The sequence below is a fragment of the Eucyclogobius newberryi genome, unplaced genomic scaffold (assembly GCF_026437365.1).
Source record: "Eucyclogobius newberryi isolate DKJ021-1_F unplaced genomic scaffold, fEucNew1.0.hap1 SCAF_11, whole genome shotgun sequence".
NCBI classification, from domain to species: domain Eukaryota; kingdom Metazoa; phylum Chordata; class Actinopteri; order Gobiiformes; family Gobiidae; genus Eucyclogobius; species Eucyclogobius newberryi.
The window spans coordinates 32,926,284-32,947,004 of NW_027315735.1; the positions used below are offsets into that span (position 1 = coordinate 32,926,284).

The 20,721-nt window shown below is 42.6% G+C and overlaps 3 protein-coding genes across 3 annotated transcripts in view; 1 reads left to right on the top strand and 2 right to left on the bottom strand.

Annotated features, from left to right (window-relative positions):
* Positions 1-1,183, bottom strand: part of rps23 (ribosomal protein S23) — a 2,392-nt gene extending 1,209 nt beyond the window's left edge. The window contains exons 1-2 of the mRNA XM_072440011.1: positions 1,074-1,183; positions 14-173 (exon numbers count right to left, since the gene is read on the bottom strand). Coding sequence (XP_072296112.1) covers positions 14-173; positions 1,074-1,077 — 164 coding nt within the window. The 5' untranslated portion in view covers positions 1,078-1,183. The remainder of the gene's footprint in view (positions 1-13; positions 174-1,073) is intronic.
* A 3,177-nt stretch (positions 1,184-4,360) lies between these two features.
* On the bottom strand, positions 4,361-7,259 carry tma7 (translation machinery associated 7 homolog). Its single transcript, XM_072440013.1, has 4 exons — positions 7,132-7,259; positions 6,546-6,601; positions 6,257-6,344; positions 4,361-4,561 (listed from the first exon to the last, which is right to left on the bottom strand). Exons 1-4 carry the CDS (start codon positions 7,145-7,147, stop codon positions 4,527-4,529), a joined length of 195 nt encoding a protein of 64 aa, XP_072296114.1. The 5' UTR covers positions 7,148-7,259; the 3' UTR covers positions 4,361-4,526.
* A 13-nt stretch (positions 7,260-7,272) lies between these two features.
* ccdc51 (coiled-coil domain containing 51) lies at positions 7,273-15,387 on the top strand. The gene is made up of 7 exons (XM_072439978.1): positions 7,273-7,536; positions 7,628-7,691; positions 8,047-8,224; positions 9,225-9,374; positions 11,961-12,125; positions 13,376-13,582; positions 14,492-15,387. Exons 2-7 carry the CDS (start codon positions 7,687-7,689, stop codon positions 15,041-15,043), a joined length of 1,257 nt encoding a protein of 418 aa, XP_072296079.1. The 5' UTR covers positions 7,273-7,536; positions 7,628-7,686; the 3' UTR covers positions 15,044-15,387.
* Positions 15,388-20,721: the final 5,334 nt, after the last annotated feature.

A 20,721-nucleotide genomic window follows, 5' to 3' on the forward strand; every position in this document is an offset into this window, starting at 1 on the left:
CGTGGTCACTCACACTTTCTCCAGGACGATGCCCTTGGCGTGGGAGGCGCCTCCGAAAGGATTGGCCTTCAGCGCCGTGCCCAGATGAGCCTTCTTATACTGTTTATCGTGCCATTTCTGCTCACGGCGGTGGTTACGGAGCTTACGAGCCGTACGCAGACCACGACACTTTCCTGAAACATTCAAATATTACTTTAAAAACACTTGTGCAAATCCATTATACAGGCCATATTTCAATCAGAAGAACCAAAAAACATGATAATTCTAGACGCAAAATGTAGTATTTTAAGTGCGATCCATTAGACTGAAAATGGATGCTAATATCTGGCCTTTTGTTAAACTGAACTAGACTGATTCAACTTTGCAAAGCCGGTCACAACCTTGAACAGTAACATTTTAACATGTTTAACAGCCTCAATTCTAACATGTATAAGTCTCAATAAACGTGAATAATCGTGAGCTTTCCCATAACGTTAAATACTTCCACAGATGTATACATTTATTACTTTTTAACCATTATATTTCACAGCACATACCACAATTAACCGTATTCAAATGCAGAATTAAGTCTGAACAATTAACTCTTCACCAATTCATTATTTTTACTGCAACCCGACTTAACCAAATATGAAACAAGAGAAACATTAGAATAGATCTGTTAAATGTAGTGTTAAGTGCACACAATTCATAACTACTAAATATGATTGAAAAAATGCTTGCTGCGGACAATTTAATAAACATTTAACGGCACAAAAACACCAAATCCAACACGTGAAACAAAAAATTAAACTCTTGTAATCATTTAATTCGCTGGTTCACAAACACGTTAGAAATCACATGTAAACGTTTAGCGCTTTGATGCTAAGCTAACGGGGCTAACGCGCAGTCATGGCCGCTCCACGTTGCGGCGGTTCGGCTCGCACTAAACGACTAAATATACGACACAAAATGCCGTTAAATGTGTTCAAACGGACGCGGCGCTCGTCGTTAAACCGTTACAGACGCGGCCCGGGCACAAACGCGCGCGCTCAGGCGCTATTTTGGCGTTTTTTCGTGATTTCTGCGGCACGTACCCATGATTGCAGGAGCGAGTCTGGGATGGAAAGGAAGGGCCCAGGGTGCACCGCGGCAAAGTCTCCCGCGAGGACCACGAGAGAGCGGCTTAAGTACCGCCTGAGTGAAAAGAGGACCGTTTTTATTGTAATAAACAGAACAAGACAAACAAAGTATATACATGACGTAAAGGGTGTGGCTTGGTCTACCGAACAAAAATATACTAAATAAATATGTGAATGTAAATAAATATGTGAATGTAAATAAATATGTGAATGTAAATAAATAAAATAAATAAAATAAATAAAATAAATAAAATAAATAAAATAAATAAAATAAATAAAATAAATAAACAGCTGGTATCTAAGAGTACCAATTTTAACCATCTCTAAAGCAACAATTGCGACATTATCATCCATCCATCCATCCATTTTCTACTGCTTGTTCCCTTTCGGGGTCGCGGGTGACTGGAGCCTATCCCAGTGACTTCGGGCCTTAGGCGGGGTACACCCTGGACAGTGGCCAACTTGTCGCAGGGCCTGCGACATTATCAGTTTTTGTTTAATTATTTTATATAACCCACCTCTACCGGTACGTTTTACATTTGGTCATTTTATCTATAAATCCCATGTTTACCACATACATTTATAATTTGAATGGTCTTTTTAAAGATACAACTCAAAACCATTTAAGTCCAGGCTTAAAACGTTCCTCTTCGAAATCGCTTATGGTCAGACTAGTTAGGAACAGAAACATAAACCCACAGCTTTAGCTACGCTGCCCAATGACAGCTTGAGCACTATCCTCTTCTTCTGACTACTTATGCTATCAAACAATATTTATTTTTTGATTCCACTTGCAAACTGTTCACCGCCTTCTTTTCTTTCTCTCACTCCTGAGGACCTGTGGACCCAGATGCCCCTCCCCTGGTGAAGTGGTCCCTGCCCTGTGTGGACGGTCCCTCATCTGCCTGAAGAGTGGCTCCAGCTCGCCTCCGACGGTCCCTCATCTGCCTGAAGAGTGGGTCCAGCTCGCCTCCGACGGTCCCTCATCTGCCTGAAGAGTGGGTCCAGCTCGACTCAGACGGTCCCTCATCTGCCTGAAGAGTGGGTCCAGCTCGACTCAGACGGTCCCTCATCTGCCTGAAGAGTGGGTCCAGCTCGACTCAGACGGTCCCTCATCTGCCTGAAGAGTGGGTCCAGCTCGACTCAGACGGTCCCTCATCTGCCTGAAGAGTGGGTCCAGCTCGCCTCCGACCGTCCCTCATCTGCCTGAAGAGTGGGTCCAGCTCGACTCAGACGGTCCCTCATCTGCCTGAAGAGTGGGTCCAGCTCGCCTCAGACGGTCCCTCTTCTGCCTGAAGAGTGGGTCCAGCTCGACTCAGACGGTCCCTCATCTGCCTGAGGAGTGGGTCCAGCTCGCCTCCGACGGTCCCTCATCTGCCTGAAGAGTGGGTCCAGCTCGCCTCCGACGGTCCCTCATCTGCCTGAAGAGTGGGTCCAGCTCGCCTCCGACGGTCCTTCATCTGCCTGAAGAGTGGGTCCAGCTCGCCTCCGACGGTCCCTCATCTGCCTGAGGAGTGGGTCCAGCTCGCCTCCGACGGTCCCTCATCTGCCTGAAGAGTGGGTCCAGCTCGCCTCCGACGGTCCCTCATCTGCCTGAGGAGTGGGTCCAGCTCCAGTCTCCTTGTGTCCGTCTGTCCGTCTGTGAGAGTCGGATCTCTCCTTCACTGGAACTCCTCCAGGTTTCTACGCTTTTTTCCCAAAGAGGTTTTTTTTGTAGTTTTTCCTGGCCGAGAAGGAGAGTCTAAGGACAGAGGACCCTGGGACATCGTCCCTCGCCACCACAGACATTGTCTGACTCCCTCGCCACCACAGACATTGTCTGACTCCATCGCCACCACAGACATTGTTGATTCATTTCTCCCTGTGGCCCTCAGAGGCAACTGTTGTTGTGATTTTGGGCCTTACAAAAATAAATTGATTTGATTTGATTTGAAAACCTTTGTAAAAGAGAGGAAATAGTAGTTTATGTGTGGCAGTTTTAGTTACATTCACAATTACTCTTTAAAAGTCTATAAACAAAAACGTCTTAATTCCTGAATGGAGCCAAAATGAAGTGAACCTTAACACAATTAAAATGAAGTGAACCTTGACACTCAAACACTTTTGACAGCAGATCAAAATGCTGAAGGTTTTAAGTCTTTATGACAACAATTTTAAACTTCCAGCTTTGAAATGTCAGTTAGTTTGGTTTTCTAGGGTAAAATTGGAAAACTATGTATTTGATCGTCACCGACAGCTGGACAGCAGGTGTTTTATACCTGAAGTGTAAACACTTGAAGACAAAGTGTTTCCTGGTGGAGCCTGCGTCTGCTGAGCTGCTTTACCTTCTGTATGTTAATGTAGGTTCTGGTTTCTCTGGTAGAATCACATGTAGTAACACAAAGACTGATTTATTTCTGAATAAGAACATAAACATTGATAAATTCCCATCAGAGCCAACAAGTTTTTCATTCAGACATATTCCATCCTTTGAGTTTAATACCGTACGTGTAAAAATAATTAACAAAGCATCTCATTGATCTCAGCATTGTAAGAGTGTCGCACAAATGAGTGAGTCTTTTGTAAATCATGTCAGGTTTTTGTCTAGCTTTGTAATAGTTCAGTTTCATCGAGACAAACCAAGTCCCATCCTCATATCACCTCGACAGGATTGTACCATTTTATATTGCAGTAAAACAATCTTCTAAGTAGAGCTGGGTTGAAATAATTGATTTTCCGATTTTTAATCGATTCGCATATTAATGACCGATTATCGATTCGCACGTCCAAAGATAGTTTTTTTTTTTAATTAAAATTATTTTCTATATTTCCCTCAGTGAACTTCAATCTACCTTCAAGAAATATAATTCAGGACTCCTGGATTATCTTTCTTGAAGGTAGATTGACCCTTAACCTTTTCATCAGTCTTCCATCAGTAACTACCAATACTTGTAAGATTTGCTGTTTAATATTGATATAATACTAGTTTTAATATGTTGCTTCTCTACACAGTCATGAAGTGAAGGAAACGGTTCAAATACATTTTTCATTTTTAATAACATTAACCCCCGGATCGAATAGAAATCGGATCGAATCGCAAATCAGATCGAAATCGGAGCGAATCGGATGGGATCTGAGAAATCGGAAAAAAATCGATTGTGAAACGTAAAAATCGGAATCGAATCGATTCTTGAAATTTGAATCGAAACCCAGCTCTACTCCTAAGTTACTAAATGTATCACACACAAAAACAAGACGTGAAATAGAAACACTAATTACAAAAAACCTTTATTATTTCATTCTCTTTACAACAAAACGACACCATAAATGAAGTGAAAGATGTGACGTTTCTGGTGTGCGGTGTCGGGCGTCGTTCGGTTCAGGGTGAAACGTTACACGGGGAGAAAAAGGAAAAAATGTCCATGGATCTCACTTCTTTCCCGACTTCTTAATTCCACCAGCAGCTGCGAAAGAAAGGAGACGTTTAGGATGTTAAAAAACAGCTACAGTGCAACGTTCAGGAGGACAGAGTGATGGGTTTGTGTCTTTTGTGGATTCTTTGGTGCATTAAACAGATGAATATTGATTTAAATTAAGCTATTTCAACATAGATCAAAGCAGCATCTCAACCAAATAAATGTAATCTATTTAAATGTCGAGTTAATTAATGAAATACTACATTCTTAAATCCTTTTTTACTTAAATGAACAGATGACTACAGTATATTAGATTCATATTCAATAATACTTATATATATATTATTCTTTTAGAGGTGGGTGACCCCGCCTCATCTGTGAGTCAGAGGTGACTTTAACCAGCCACATTGATGTTTGAACTCTTAAAAGAACAAGATGACTTTAGTTACAGTCGTCGACTTTGGCCATTTTCCACTCACTGTGAGCGATACATTCTAAAGCTACGTACAGACCGCCACGGCCTAATCGCGCCTGACGCAGAATTTGAGCGCGTGTACATATGAAAGGTTTACGCACTGGACGTGCGCTAGCGACGCCCCGGCCACTGTACACAGGCGCGTGTATGGCGCGCTCGCGCTCTCTGCGCACATGCGCAGTAGAGGTGTTGTCGCATGAGCAGTGGAGTTGTTGTCGTGGCCTTTCATTGTGTAAAATGGCAGATATCGAGAGTGTTGTTTTCGCGTTTTTGGTTTGTTTCTGTCTCTGTTCCACCGTGAATACATCGTACAGCTCCTTTCTCCCACAAACGGCCACAATCAATTGTTCGTCTGCCATTGTTGACGAGCAAGGAAAAAGTGGCGCTTCTTGGGGAATTCCACGGGGAATACCGGGAATGCGAGGGGCAATACGTACGTACGTCACTGGAGCGTCAGCTCTGATTGGCTGCTGCGGCGGCTGCTACGCTTCAGCTGCCAGAGACCTCAACATATCTGAACGCCGCTTTCGTCGCCTCGGCCGGCTCATACGCGCGCTCAAAGCGCCGAGAGCATAAAAAAAACGCACCAACCGCGCAGCAAAAACGAATAAATTGCGCCGCGGATAACGCACTACGCGCTCGACGCGCGTTTACCATAGACTTTGAATGTAAACTGGACGCTTCGGCCGCGGCGGTGTGGAACCCGCTTTAAAGTGAATATTTGTACCTTTTCTAAATCAGCCCATAGTCTACTCTGGCTTTAAACTATGCGACCTGTGTATTTCTAATTTCTTATAATAATCGTTGCCATTTTTTAAAAACTATATTTGAAATGACTTAGTGATTAGAGAGTACATTAAATTAATGCAATAATAGATTAAAGAAGACACACACGATAACAGCTGTAAATAAGAGTGTTATTATTTTCATTAAGCGGTATATAAGAGGTATTTCATAAGAGTTTTTCTACAAGAGTGTTTTTATAAGTTTTTATTATTATACTTCTGTGCCTAATCTAATGTTGAAACACTGGAATTTCCCCGTCTTGGGACAAATAAAAGGTTATCTTATAATGATGAGAACAGCCTGGATTTGATTATGGCCCTCGAGGAAACATGATTCTAACTCTGGTCTACTCAGACTACATCCACTATCACTGCAGATGGGAATAAACATTTGATCTAAACACTGGTATTAATAATGTGATGGAGCAGCTGCTGTGGCCCTGGGCAGGACCATGTGACTAAAGACAGTGAAGTACGACTCACCCAAAGGTCCTTTCCCTGAAGCTTTGGCCTTCAACGCCTCCAAAGCCTTCTGGTCCTCCTTCTGCTTCTGCTTGAAGGCCATTTCATCCTGAAACAAAAACAGACCATGTTTAATGCCCCAGAAACGTTCCATCTCAGTTTTGATCATCCAATTACAACACTTTTTAACGTGTGATTAGCTGTCATTTCTCAATCAGTTTGTCTTCTCTCATGTTTCTTCCCGGGCAGCGGGAGAACACCAGGTTTGACTTCTTTTATTCATATTATGATGTGGTTTGCAGAGACTCACCTCGTCCACGTCCTTCGACTGTTTCTTTGGAGCCTTCAGAGGCTTCTTTTTACCACCTAAACACACACAATGTTTAGATTCTTCATTTATTATGACCAAAAGAAACACCGAACTACCACCAAATCTGCACAAGCATCAAATGTACACCTTGAGCAGATTGTTTTGTCTTGTGGATGCATTTGGCAAATTCAGACTTCTACAGAAAGACTAAATATATATAACATACGTTTTAAACCGCAGGTGACACAATACAAATCGAATCTACAGATGATGAAGAGTGATTAACCGAACAAATGGGGTAAATCATTTTAATAATTGGGATCGTCCGTTTCCATCGTCTGGGCAGGAATCACTTCACAATTCTAATCCCGTGTCAGGACCACGGTTAAATTTGAGATGATGAAACGATATTGGAGAATTTGTCATTTCAATACATTTAATAAAATGTAGAGAAAAGCATTACAACATCCCCCGCGCTTGCTTCTTTAGCCATGCGATGCTAAATCCGCAACGCCCCGTTTAAATTTCCATTATTTTTTACGCAGCTTTGATGTTTAGTGTCCATTAAAACATAATTACACCTCACCATCTCTTCCGGACATGTCTGATTTCTGTAAGTGCAGTTTCAAGAGAAAAATAAAGTAAATTTTCGACAAAACACCAGCAGCCGGTATCGTGCTTTGCTCAATCCGCACCGTCAGGACCCAGCCAACCCGGAAATAGTAGGACAGAGACGCGCCTGGCCGTAAATAAACTGTTCACCGTGGGTCATGTGGATGCTAACAAACTAGCCTCGACAAAGTGTGAAAAACGACATGACAGCGTCTGCGTCTGTGATGCTGATGTGTCACACGAGTCGCGCTTTATACGAAACATGAGTAAATGTGATGGAACGCGGTAGAAAGGAATAAGAGTAAGAATGTTGAGCTAATGGCTAATCGTGAATGAACCTTATCAGGAACTGGTCACCTTCCTGGATCTCTTTCGAAAGGTTGTGTTTTTGTATTCTGTTGATTTAATTTACCACAGCATTTATCCAGCTCCTGGCAATTCATAATCCTTGTATTTGTCTTGACTTCTAGGGGCCAATTGTGAAGTGAAGAGACATTTCTTCATAATCATCTCAAAGTCAACATTACAAATGAGGTACAAGTACTACTAGAGTGCAACAAATCAACTATACTATATATTATATATGTAATATTTTATATATATAATATAAATATTATATTTTATATATATAATATAATTTATATATTACATATATATGATATAATTTATATATATATATATATTATATATATATATATATATACTTATGATAAAAAATGTTTGAAAAATAAATAACCTAAACAATAAGCTACTGAATCATAAATGTGTGCAGTAAATTATAGAGGAGAATATTAAGTTCAACATTGTCCTCTAGTTAATTATCTGGTTTATATTTGTTTATATTTGACCCGTAGATCATTTAGAATTCTTATTTTATCATATTTTTTAGATACAGAGGGGTCCAGTTGTGCCTTTTGTCGCGTGGCTTCTCCATAAACGGGTCCAGGCCAGTCCTCGTCCCCGTGGTCCGGTTTTACAGCGACGTCCCGAACCCGAGACCTCCAGAAGGAAACGACAGGACGAGAAGTGCGGAGGCGGTCAAGGAGAAGGCCCTCGCCGCTGCACAGGTAAAAACTGACCATAATAACCACTTTGAATGTACTTAAGCTTCGTGTGCTGTGCTATTTGGAACACATTTTCATCAAACACTGGCTATGTTTGCAGGTGCACCACAAAATCTGACCATTATCTGATTTCTGGAGCTCATCAGATCATTTAAATGTCCTGTAAACGGCTGCATCTGATGTGACAGATCTGTTTCAAACTGGCGCTCAAGAATAAAGAAAAAAACCAAGCAAAACGGGAAAACTAATGTGGCAAAGACATAAATGAAACAAAAATTAAGTTGCACTTCAAATCTGGAGCATGTAAACACACACCAATAATCAAATCTAATTATTGAGTAATCTGATTATTCTAGTTTGTTACTGGCCATTGAAATGTTTCCACTTTGCAATAGCAATATCACATACATTTCAGTTTAAAATGCAGAAAAAGGGAGTGTCTTCAGTCGATTAATCGGTCGATGGAGTCTTAGTCTATATATGTGTGTGTGTAAAAAGTCAGATTGAACTCATGATTCACAGTCTTTATACATAATAGTTTCCCAGTACCTTTTCTACGGCACAGTTGTAGTTTTTTTAATTGAAGTTTGGGTCATATACTTAAAGATACTTGGTGTATTTGAAAGTTCTTCAGCAGGACAGTACTACTGCAGAGGATATTCTCTGTAAAAAGACTAAAAACAGGTCCTTTTTTTAAACGTTTTTCTATTTCAAGCATTGTCACTTTCACTTTTCACACGTTTTCCATTTTATTTAAACTAGACAAACGTAAAATAATTTAAAAAAATACTAATCTGTAAATATATACTGCATTTTTAGAGTTTTGATTGTAAAATATTGATCTTACCTCATGTTCACCAGTATAATCGACTGTCTTAGAGCTTTTTCTTAGACCTTTCACTCTGCAAAATGAATTCCTCGCTCACAGTTCTAAGTGCGTCGTCTTTTAGAGCTGTAGTCGGCGCGTCGGATCTGATTTGATTGTGTTTTTTGTTACCGTCAGAATGCGGCGGCGTTGGGTCGGCACTGGGCCCAGAGCTCGTCCCGGACCCTCGGCTCGTCCCTGAACTCGTCCCTGAACTCGTGGTGGAGCCGATACGAAGAGTTTGTGGGAATCGTGGAGGTCAGAGTGGCGCAGACCAAAGTCACGCAGGTCAGACGTGGACGTGATGGAGTAACGTACAAACATGCAGCGCGTCATGACTGTTGAGAGTGGAAAACGGAACGATTTAACGGCAATTCACGATTTACCGAGAGCATGAAACCTTTTATTACTCTTTAAAGTCAAGCATTGGACTATTGCTTAGGTTTACTCTCTGAATGACAAAATAAAGTTAATAAGACAAAAAAGCCGGATCAAAAAGCACTTTTTTACATTAAGATGTGTTTTATATAAATGCATGCGCTCGCCCACTTCCAAACACTCACTAACGCACTCCTTCACTCATACACGCCCCGTGCATACTAATTAGTAGTAGGAAAACTGTGCAAAACTGCACTAAACGAGCGCTTTACATTGGCATCCCCATATAAAGCACTCATTGCGCTAAGTAGCTCACGAATACGTTCCCCATCTCTTGCATGTTCCGTGCATATAAGCATGTAATGCAAAAATTGAACATTATTACTGTATAGAGGGCCAAAAACACAAAGTGGGCGGAGCCCACTCAAAATTAACGAAAGTACCCGTCAGTGACCAGGGACCCACACCATGAGGTAGGAAAGCGCGAGCGCTTTCCGAAAATGTATAGTTTATGATATTTGAAAAATGGGAAACATTGTTTTCGCATCGGAATATTATTCTTCTTTCTTCTTTCTTTCTTCTTTCTTCTTTCTTCTTTCTTCTTTCTTCTTCTTTCTTCTTTCTTCTTTCTTCTTTCTTCTTTCTTCTTTCTTCTTCTCGGGACCAACCCCCCTATTTTTCACCCAGTGAACATTGACGAAAAGTCACAAAAATTTGCACACCTCTAAAAATCGTGCCTCTCTACATTCTGGCTATTTCCCTTTTCTAAAATAAAAAAAATTGGCGCGTCAGCGCCCCCAAATGTACCAAAAATGCATTGAGAGATAGGGGGAAAAAAATCTGATCGTAGAATCATGAAATTTGGCGCAGAGGTAGATGGTGACAAGAAAAGTAAAAAATATTACTAGAGCAACGCCGTCCGTCAAAAATGACTAAGCAGGACTTGGGAGTTTTTCCAAACGTCGTACTTTTACGAACTCCTCCCAGGGCGTTGGCCCTAAAAAGCTGAAATTTGGTGAAATTGCTACTGAGGAGTGGGACATCAAAAGTTTTTTCAAATTACATTGACCCTGTCACGGTCTCTGTGCGGCGAAGCCACAAACTGTAACTAGAATTTCAGAAATCTCCCAAATTTAACATTTCTGCCGTTTGCGCAGATAAAGTCCGAATTGCGTCAAATTACAATCAGTTGTTAAACTCTTTGCCCTAAACCTACTTGAAGTGAAATAAATTAATTTGGCGCCACAGCGCCCCCTACAGATCTTATATGGAGGTTAAATGTTTAGTTTTGCGAAATTACATGAAATTTGACACACAACTCAATTTTAGCATCCCCATCAAAAAAGTCAATGAGACCCATGTCATAATTGTTATGGCGTTGCCGTAGCGATGACCAAAACCTCCCGTGTTATTCCAATGGGGAAATCGCCAGAACATGTTTACACTTTAGACATTCACAAACTCCTCCCAGGGCGTCAGCCCTATTAACCTGAAATTTGGTGAGGCTCATCTTCAGGACCATCAAAAGTTATCCACATTTTTATTCAAAGAGTCACGGTTTCTGTGCGGCTTTGCCGCACATTTTGCCAAGAATTCAAAATAAAATAGCTTTTTGATGGTAAAACAAAGGGGAGAAGATGTGACAGCGTCACAGATTCAGCAGTAGGCGTACTAAAAGGACAATTGGGGCGCGTTAGCGGCCCCTCCTCTTGCGGCGTGGCGAGGGCCGATCATTGCCGCTTGCGGCTATATTTTGTTATTATGATTGTTATGTGACCTGAATATAATCACGATTGTCAATTGAAAGAATAATCTTGACATCTTTATTAAGTACTAAAGCAAACTCTAATCAAATCTGATCTAACCTATTGCTGATTTAGCATTATTGTATATTTATATTGTTAATTTCTGTAATATATTGAAACCTACAGACAATGAACCGTAAAATGAATCTTTAAGTGCCTAACGACTCTGACAAAGTAAACGAAAAAACGAAAATGTTTAACCTAATCTAATCACTTTTTGAGCATTTAATTCTTTTTTACAATCTTTAAACACAGCTTTATTCAACTAAAAAAAATGTAGATTGAATTTTAGCTTTGATATATTTTCATCTGACACTATTCTGATTCATCTGACTTTATCTTGTCTTTGGTGTATAAAACTGTAAAACTTATATAATTTATAATAAAAACTGACCTAAAGAACAACAAAAAGAGCTGATTGACAAGTAAATAAAACTAGATTGACTTGAATAGAGTGAAATTTCTGCACTTTTGTGGTTCATTTTAAAACCAGCTCCAGTTTTTTGATATTTTAACCCAAACAAAGACGTTTCCAGGCCCGTTTTAGCACTTTTCTGAATAACTACAGTGAATAATATTATTAGGATAATACAAAATAAATCAATTGTCAAAGTCTTGCACCCTTCTTCTCACATTGAACATTTTAGAAGAACTGAAAACCTGTAAGTTCTTTGTCTTCCCTGCGCCCCAGGCCGAGGCGGACTTCATGGTGTCTCGCTCCGGGGTCCGAGAGGCTCACGTGAACCTGGAGGCGCTGCAGCTCAGACTGAGGGAAGTCCGAGAGCGACTGGAGCGAGTGTCCAGAGAAGAGCCGCACTATCTGGAGCTGGCCACCATCGAACACAAGCTACTGCAGGTACTGGGGCCAAAGCGGGGCGGGGCCGGACAAGGACCAGACTAGGACCAGACTAGGACCAGACTAGGGCCAGACTAGGGCCAGACTAGGGCCAGACTAGTGCCAGACTAGTGCCAGACTAGCGCCAGACTAGCGCCAGACTAGCGCCAGACTAGGGCCAGACTAGGGCCAGACTAGGGCCAGACTAGTGCCAGACTAGTGCCAGACTAGGGCCAGACTAGGGCCAGACTAGGGCCAGATTTGGGCCAGATTTGGGCCAGATTTGGGCCAGATTAGGGCCAGATTTGGGCCAGACTAGCGCCAGACTAGGGCCAGACTAGCGCCAGACTAGGGCCAGACTAGCCCAGACTAGCGCCAGACTAGGGCCAGACTAGCGCCAGACTTGCGCCAGACTAGCGCCAGACTTGCGCCAGACTAGCGCCAGACTAGGGCCAGACTAGGGCCAGACTAGGGCCAGATTTGGGCCAGACTAGCGCCAGACTAGCGCCAGACTAGGGCCAGACTAGCGCCAGACTAGGGCCAGACTAGGGCCAGACTAGCGCCAGACTAGCGCCAGACTAGGGCCAGACTTGGGCCGGACTAGCGCCAGACTAGCGCCAGACTAGGGCCAGACTAGCGCCAGACTAGGGCCAGATTTGGGCCAGACTAGCGCCAGACTAGCGCCAGACTAGCGCCAGACTAGCGCCAGACTAGCGCCAGACTAGGGCCAGACTAGGGCCAGACTAGGGCCAGATTTGGGCCAGATTTGGGCCAGACTAGGGCCAGACTAGGGCCAGACTAGCGCCAGACTAGGGCCAGACTAGGGCCAGACTAGGGCCAGACTAGGGCCAGACTAGGGCCAGACTAGGGCCAAACTAGGGCCAAACTAGGGCCAGACTAAGACCAGACTAAGACCAGACTAAGACCAGACTAAGACCAGACTAAGACCAGACTAAGACCAGACTAAGACCAGACTAAGACCAGACTAAGACCAGACTAAGACCAGACTAAGACCAGACTAAGACCAGACTAAGACCAGACTAAGGCCAGACTAAGGCCAGACTATCTGGCCAGACTAGGGCCACATTTGGGATTAAGCAGGACCAAAGTACACACTTTATTTCTTCCTCACTTGAGCCAATTTCTGTCCTAATTTAGGCGAAATGAAAACAGTTTTTTCTTACATTTATGTGTGTAAAATTCTAAAGCGTGTCTCTTGCCTCTGAGCTTGTCTAAAGCAGTCGCACGTGTGTCTCGCCTTCTTCTGGCAGGAGGACCGCCGGCTGCGCTCGGCCTATGAACTCTCCGAAAGCTCCGAGAGGGAGAAGTTTGCCCTGTTTTCTGCCGCCGTGAGAGAGAGTCACGAGAAGGAGCGCACCAGAGCCGAGAGGACCAAGAACTGGTCCGTGATTGGCTCTGTGCTGGGGGCCCTCATCGGGGTCATGGGGTCCACCTATGTCAACAGGGTCAGACTACAGGTGAGGACTTGAAGGAATGAAGGAGATGAGCGTTTTACAGAAGGAAATGATCGAAAGACGCTCAGCAAACTGTCCAAACATGTATACACAGAACTAGAGTTAAACTATGACAAGTCTAGCACTAAAACAGGACTAAACCAGGACTATAGAAGGACTAAACCAGGACTATAGAAGGACTAAACCGGGACTATAGAAGGACTAAACCGGGACTATAGAAGGACTAAACCGGGTCTATAGAAGGACTAAACCGGGTCTATAGAAGGACTAAACCGGGTCTATAGAAGGACTAAACCGGGTCTATAGAAGAACTAAACCGGGACTATAGAAGGACTAAACCGGGTCTATAGAAGAACTAAACCGGGACTATAGAAGGACTAAACCGGGTCTAAATCCAGAATTAAACGGACTAAACTAGGTCTGAGACAGACTAAACCATCGCTCCAAAATAGTGACTAAACTGGAGCTAAACCCGGAAGTAAATCCGGACTAGGTCAGGACAAAACCAAGTCTACAAAACCGGACAGAAACTGGACTTAACCCGGACTGAAACCTGACAAAAACTAGGAGTATTTATTACAAAATCATGATCAAAAAGTGCAGTTCTTTGGTAGAATTTTCCTCCTCAACGCGGAGCTGGACCTGGACGTTGTTTACTGGAGGTTACCATGGCGACGTTCCCTCTCAGCTCTATTAAAATTCGTTGTTTCTCACCTTCCAACTGTAGGAATCTCTTAAAATGCCCCAAAAAGCAGGAAACGTGACCTGGTTTTTCACTAAACATTCTGGGGTACGACTCCAGGAAACAAACCGGTGTGAACGCGGCCAAAGATGGAAAGCGCGTATCCCCCCGTTTTTGTGGCTCCTCTTCCTCCCATTTACCCTATATTTTTTTAAACGTTCTCTTTCCAGGAACTTAAGAGTCTGTTGCTTGAGGCGCAGAAAGGCCCAGAAGACCTGCAGGAAGCTCTGCGCGTCCAGGCCTTAAACCACCGCACGCAGCAGGACGAGCTTGGGTCGCTGCTCGGCCAGATGAGGCTTGCCCTGCGCAGCGACGTCGCCCCCGACCACGCCCCCGACGTCACGCCTCAAATCCAGGCGCATCCCGCGTCCGCCGACTTCGATTCCGCCGTGCAGAGCCTCCACGGCGGACAGCGGACGGTCCTGGACGCGCTGGACGGGCTGAAGCTGAGCGTGCAGTCGATGCAGGGCGACGTGTCCGGGCTGAAGGCGACGGTGAGCGAGCGCAGCGTCGCCGCGGCGCCGGAGAAGGCGAAGCGAGGGGAGAAGTCGTCGGGACAAACGTGGAGTGAGGACGTTCTGGTGAAAAGCCTGGAGGAATCGCAGAGGAGTTTGCGCGTGAGAATAAGGGACAGCGTCGTGTACAATGCAGTGGTGGTGTACACAGCCAGCGCTTTGACTGTGTCTGCGCTGTACCTGCTGCTGAGAGGAGCCACGCCCTGAAGCGGGCTAAACCGGGACTAAACCGGGACTGAACTGGGACTAAACCGGGACTAAACCAGGACTGAACTGGAACTAAACCAGGACTAAACTGGGGACAGGGCTGAACCTTAGAAAGCACTACATTTGGCCTAAAGAAGGACTAATCCAGGACTAAAAGAGGACTATTTCTGGATTAAACCATAACAACTAAAATGGGACTAAACTAGGACTATATACGGACTAAACTAGGACTATAGAAGGACTAAACTAGGACTATAGAAGGACTAAAATAGGACTATAGAAGGACTGAACTAGGACTATAGAAGGACTAAACTAGGACTATAGAAGGACTAAAATAGGACTATAGAAGGACTAAACTAGGACTATAGAAGGACTAAATTTAGGACTATAGAAGGACTAAAATAGGACTATAGAAGGACTAAAATAGGACTATAGAAGGACTAAAATAGGACTATAGAAGGACTAAAATAGGACTATAGAAGGACTAAACTAGGACTATAGAAGGACTAAACTAGGACTATAGAAGGACTAAAATAGGACTATAGAAGGACTAAACTAGGACTATAGAAGGACTAAACTAGGATTATAGAAGGACTAAACTAGGACTATAGAAGGAGTAAAATAGGACTATAGAAGGACTAAACTAGGACTATAGAAGGACTAAACTAGGATTATAGAAGGACTAAAATAGGACTATAGAAGGACTAAACTAGGACTATAGAAGGACTAAACCGGGACTATAGAAGGACTAAAATAGGACTATAGAAGGACTAAACCGGGACTATAGAAGGACTAAAATAGGACTATAGAAGGACTAAAATAGGACTATAGAAGGACTAAAATAGGACTATTGAAGGACTAAACTAGGATTATAGAAGGACTAAACTAGGACTATAGAAGGACTAAAATAGGACTATAGAAGGACTAAAATAGGACTATAGAAGGTCTAAAATAGGACTATTGAAGGACTAAACTAGGATTATAGAAGGACTAAACTAGGACTATAGAAGGACTAAAATAGGACTATTGAAGGACTAAACCGGGACTATAGAAGGACTAAAATAGGACTATAGAAGGACTAAACTGGGCCTGAGACAGGACTGAATCATTGCTCCAAATCGTTAAACTCGGGCTGTTTTAAACACTGCCAGTGTAATTATGTTAAATGGACTAAATCAATGGGACAGTGGATAAAAAAAGGTTTAAATACAAAATACTCTTTATTCAAAGTAAGATTTACACCTGATGATATGATAAATATAGTGGTGTTCACATTTTTTCTTCTTGAAAATGATCTGTTTTTTGACCTTTACTCTTCACTATTTTGTCTGGTAAATGAGAACAGTACCTGCACAGACCACTAGAGGGCGTGAGAAGTGTGTGAGACTGAGGACCTGCAGATGATGGACGTGTAAAAGAACAGAGACAGTGAATATTATGTGTAGAAAGAGGACGTGAAAGACACTTTAATCCAAATCCACTTTATTTTTAGGGCACATTTAACAAACAAAACCGTTTTCAAAGCCATCGACCAATAAAACGTCAACAAAGGTCAAAACAAAGCATAAAATGAATAAAAAGCTTAACTTAAAAGCCTAAATAGTGGGTCTTAATGTGACTATTTCAAGATGAATGAAAGTGTCTGGAGGTGGTTTCGTGAGCGTGGGTGGATATTATATAAGATTATATCTGGCAGAAGCATTTATTGTACTCTTTTTGTTTAGTGCTCGGGCCTGAAAGCTTCAAGTATCTGACATGAAACTGTGAAAGAGTCTGTCCAGGCTTGTTCTGGACTCGACAGTGAAAACACCTACAACAAGGACTAAACCAGGACTAAACCAGGGCTAAACCAGGACTAAACCAGGGCTAAACCAGGGCTAAACCAGGACTAAACCAGGGCTAAACCAGGGCTAAACCAGGACTGAACCAGGACTAAACCAGGGCTAAACCAGGACTAAACCAGGGCTAAACCAGGGCTAAACCAGGGCTAAACCAGGACTAAACCAGGACTAAACCAGGGCTAAACCAGGACTGAACCAGGACTAAACCAGGGCTAAACCAGGACTAAACCAGGGCTAAACCAGGGCTAAACCAGGGCTAAACCAGGACTAAACCAGGACTAAACCAGGGCTAAACCAGGACTAAACCAGGGCTAAACCAGGGCTAAACCAGGACTGAACCAGGACTGAACCAGGACTAAACCAGGACTGAACCAGGACTAAACCAGGACTGAACCAGGGCTAAACCAGGGCTAAACCAGGACTAAAGCAATGCTAAACCAGGACTAAACCAGGACTAAACCAGGGCTAAACCAGGGCTAAACCAGGGCTAAACCAGGACTAAACCAGGACTAAACCAGTGCTAAACCAATGCTAAACCAGGACTAAACCAGGACTAAACCAGGGCTAAACCAGGACTAAAGCAGGACTAAACAAGGACTAAAGCAGGACTAAAACAAGACTAAAGCAGGACTAAAGCAGGACTGAACCAGGACTGAACAAGGACTAAACCAGGACTAAACCAGGGCTAAACCAGGGCTAAACCAGGACTTGAACAGGACTTGAACAGGACTTGAACAGGACTTGAACAGGACTTAAACAGGACTTAAACAGGACTTAAACAGGACTTAAACAGGACTTAAACAGGACTAAAACAGGACTAAATAAGGACTAAACGAACACTAAACAAGGGCTAAAACTGGACTAAAACAGGACTAAACAAGGACTAAAGCAGGACTAAACCAGGACTAAAGCAGGACTAAACCAGGACTAAAACTGGACTAAAACAGGACTAAAACAGGACTAAACAAGGACTAAACAAGGACTAAAACTGGACTAAAACAGGACTAAACCAGGACTAACACTGGACTGAACAAGGACCAAAACTGGGCTAAAACAGGACTAAAACAGTTTCTTCGTCGCGTTCACACATGAAAACTGAGCCGAGTCACGTTGTATTTGAACCTCTCTCCAAAGAAATCTGATCTGTGAAAAACCATGACCTGCAGCCTGAACGTACAATTACACTTCCTTTTCTTTTCTTTTGCTTTGCTTTCTTTTCTTATCTACAGTTTAGCCTCATTTTAGCCTCATATTGCTCTAATTTAGGCCCGATAAAGTCCAGTTTTTAGATCTGGGACTTTGAAAAGTTACTAAATGTTTCAAACTAAAGCATAGTGTGTAGATTAAAATATTAGAGATTCTTTAGACATTTTAAATAATAATTTAAAATGTAAAATTATTATGCCAAAAGGCATAATAATTTTTATGCCAATTATTATGCCAAAAGGCATACAGAGTTGGTAAATTTAATTAAGAGGTTTATACCATTTTGCTAGAGTAAGAACAGATGTTAAATCGAGATGCGTTTCAGTTTTTGGGGTGAAAATATGGAACGGACGAATCGACGAATTGAAATAAAGTACTGCTTTCTTAAAATTTGATATAAAAAGTCTCAAAAATGAATGCATTTGTGACTTTTAAAATGATATGCAGCACAGTTTTGTCTATATTGTTAATCATCTTCGCTTGATGTCCGTTTATGTGAAGCTCTTTCAGTATAAAGCAGTGGTTCTTAACCTGGGTTCGATCGACCCCCAGGGGTTCGGTGAGTCAATCTCAGGGGTTCGGCGGAGGTCAAGACACACATCTTGACCTCCGATATGATTTGTGATGACACGCACCCCCGCTTGGCCTATCTGTGTTGCAGGGAATTTGGTGTGCTCCTGTGATTTCTTTCTTAATTAATTTAATTTTAGACTGAATCAAAGAGTCTAACCTGTATCCAAACCCCTTTTGGGATATGAACTGTCACCAGTCTGGCCCCAAAAGGGCCCAAAGGTCAGCCTCTGGGGCCATTTCCCTTGTCCTTTTCTATAACTACTATACTATAATATAATATATTTGTGAGCGATCCTTTTCGAGGTTGCTGGACACTTGTCAGTGGCACTTGCCAATGTGAAGGTGCATTTCTGAACTGGTCTCTGAGAGGCAAGTGCAGAAGTCACTGATTTGCAGTCAATATTCATTATTATGTTTTTGTTTGTTTGTTTGTGTGAAAATGTTGTTCTTTGAACACAGTGATGTTGTTCATTTTGTGCACCAGTAAAATATATACCTATGTTTTGAATTTGAAAAAATCATGTTTTATTTGTCCAATTAAGAAGGGTTTGATGAATGTGCTTATGAAACTGGTGAGGTTCAGTATCTCCAAAAAGGTTAAGAACCACTGTTTGGTTTGTGTTTATATGTAATCAAATGAAATATATATATGTAAAAAAATGAATGAACAAATGAATGAAGACGAGAGCAAATGGAAATACTGGAAAAGCTGTCAAAACCACCAAAACCAGACGCTACAGGAGCAAACCAGGACTCGAGGACGGGACTTTGTTGTGACACTGGTTTGTTTGTCTTTTGCGTCTCGTGGTGTTGGAAACTCGAGCTGCAAAGTCGACACTTCAGGCTTTGAGAAACTGGATCCGGCGCTTTGTTCTCTGAGATCACAACAAAGGTTGGGTCATGTGCACTTTTACAGGATCTGTTCTGTACTTCACCAAAATGTGCCTTTCTAATCTAATAATCTAATAATATTTTACACCGTTGACACTAGTTTTCCAGGCGGACTGAACAGGACACGACTGAAATACAGTTTGCATCTCGTCTTCGACGACTATTTCTTTTAAAAATATTTGAAGCTACAATTGAAAATGTAAATGTACTTTTGATGCTGAAGTCGATTCTGCAGTGAATACTCCAGTATGTCAGTATTTTAAAAACTGTTTGTATTGACGAAGAAACCATAGAAATAGTCATAATTATTTTTCCTCATCAAAGTGACAAAATGGTCTTTAAAAAGCCACATTCATCACACAATAAATAAAAAATGCACAGTCATAAAACCCATTGATTTACATTGATTACGATTTTAATGTCAAAGATCACGGCGCTCACCAGATCAGAGCACTCACCAGATCATGGCGCTCACCAGATCAGAGCACTCACCAGATCATGGCGCTCACCAGATCAGAGCACTCACCAGATCATGGCGCTCACCAGATCAGAGCACTCACCAGATCACGGCGCTCACCAGATCACGGTGCTCACCAGATCAGCTGCGTGTGGATCGTCGTGGAGACCGACTGCAAGTGTTAAGCAGGAGAAGTTTATTCCCCATATAAATACAGGGCTGGACAGCACTGAAAACTGAAAAAGAATATTCTGAAAGCTTTGAGGAGAACAGAGAGAGGAGAGAGCTGAAGGTGAGTGGGTTCACACAGAGAGGATTAGGGTCAGAGTTCAAAGGTCACACATGTGAGGCCCCTGTGTCTAGACCAGTGCCGGTGCACAAAAGAGCACACGAGAGGATGGTGAAGACGGGTTTAGTCCTGGTTTATTTTGTCTCTTGTTCTTTGGGCCAAGTTCATGTTCTTCCTCCAGTTTGAGGGTCACTCCTCCAGTTTGAGGGTCACTCCTCCAGTTTGGGGGTCACTCCTCCAGTTTGGGGGTCACTCCTCCAGTTTGAGGGTCACTCCTCCAGTTTGGGGGTCACTGCCTCGAGTGCTCCGATGACCATGGGCACTAGGGCACTTCCACGCCTTCTCCAGCTCTTCTCTGAGTTTCTTGTGTTCCTTTTTCCTGATGTTGCCATCACTCAGCCACAGCAGCTTTCCTCTGCTG

Bases quoted from the DNA above. Each gene is read 5' to 3' on its own strand.
- ccdc51 (XM_072439978.1), top strand. The intron at 8,225-9,224 runs GTAAAAACTGAC...TGTTACCGTCAG, and splicing joins AGGCCCTCGCCGCTGCACAG to AATGCGGCGGCGTTGGGTCG. The intron at 9,375-11,960 runs GTCAGACGTGGA...CCTGCGCCCCAG, and splicing joins CGCAGACCAAAGTCACGCAG to GCCGAGGCGGACTTCATGGT.
- tma7 (XM_072440013.1), bottom strand. The intron at 6,345-6,545 runs GTGAGTCTCTGC...TTTTTGTTTCAG, and splicing joins AGTCGAAGGACGTGGACGAG to GATGAAATGGCCTTCAAGCA. The intron at 4,562-6,256 runs GTGAGTCGTACT...TTTCTTTCGCAG, and splicing joins TTCAGGGAAAGGACCTTTGG to CTGCTGGTGGAATTAAGAAG.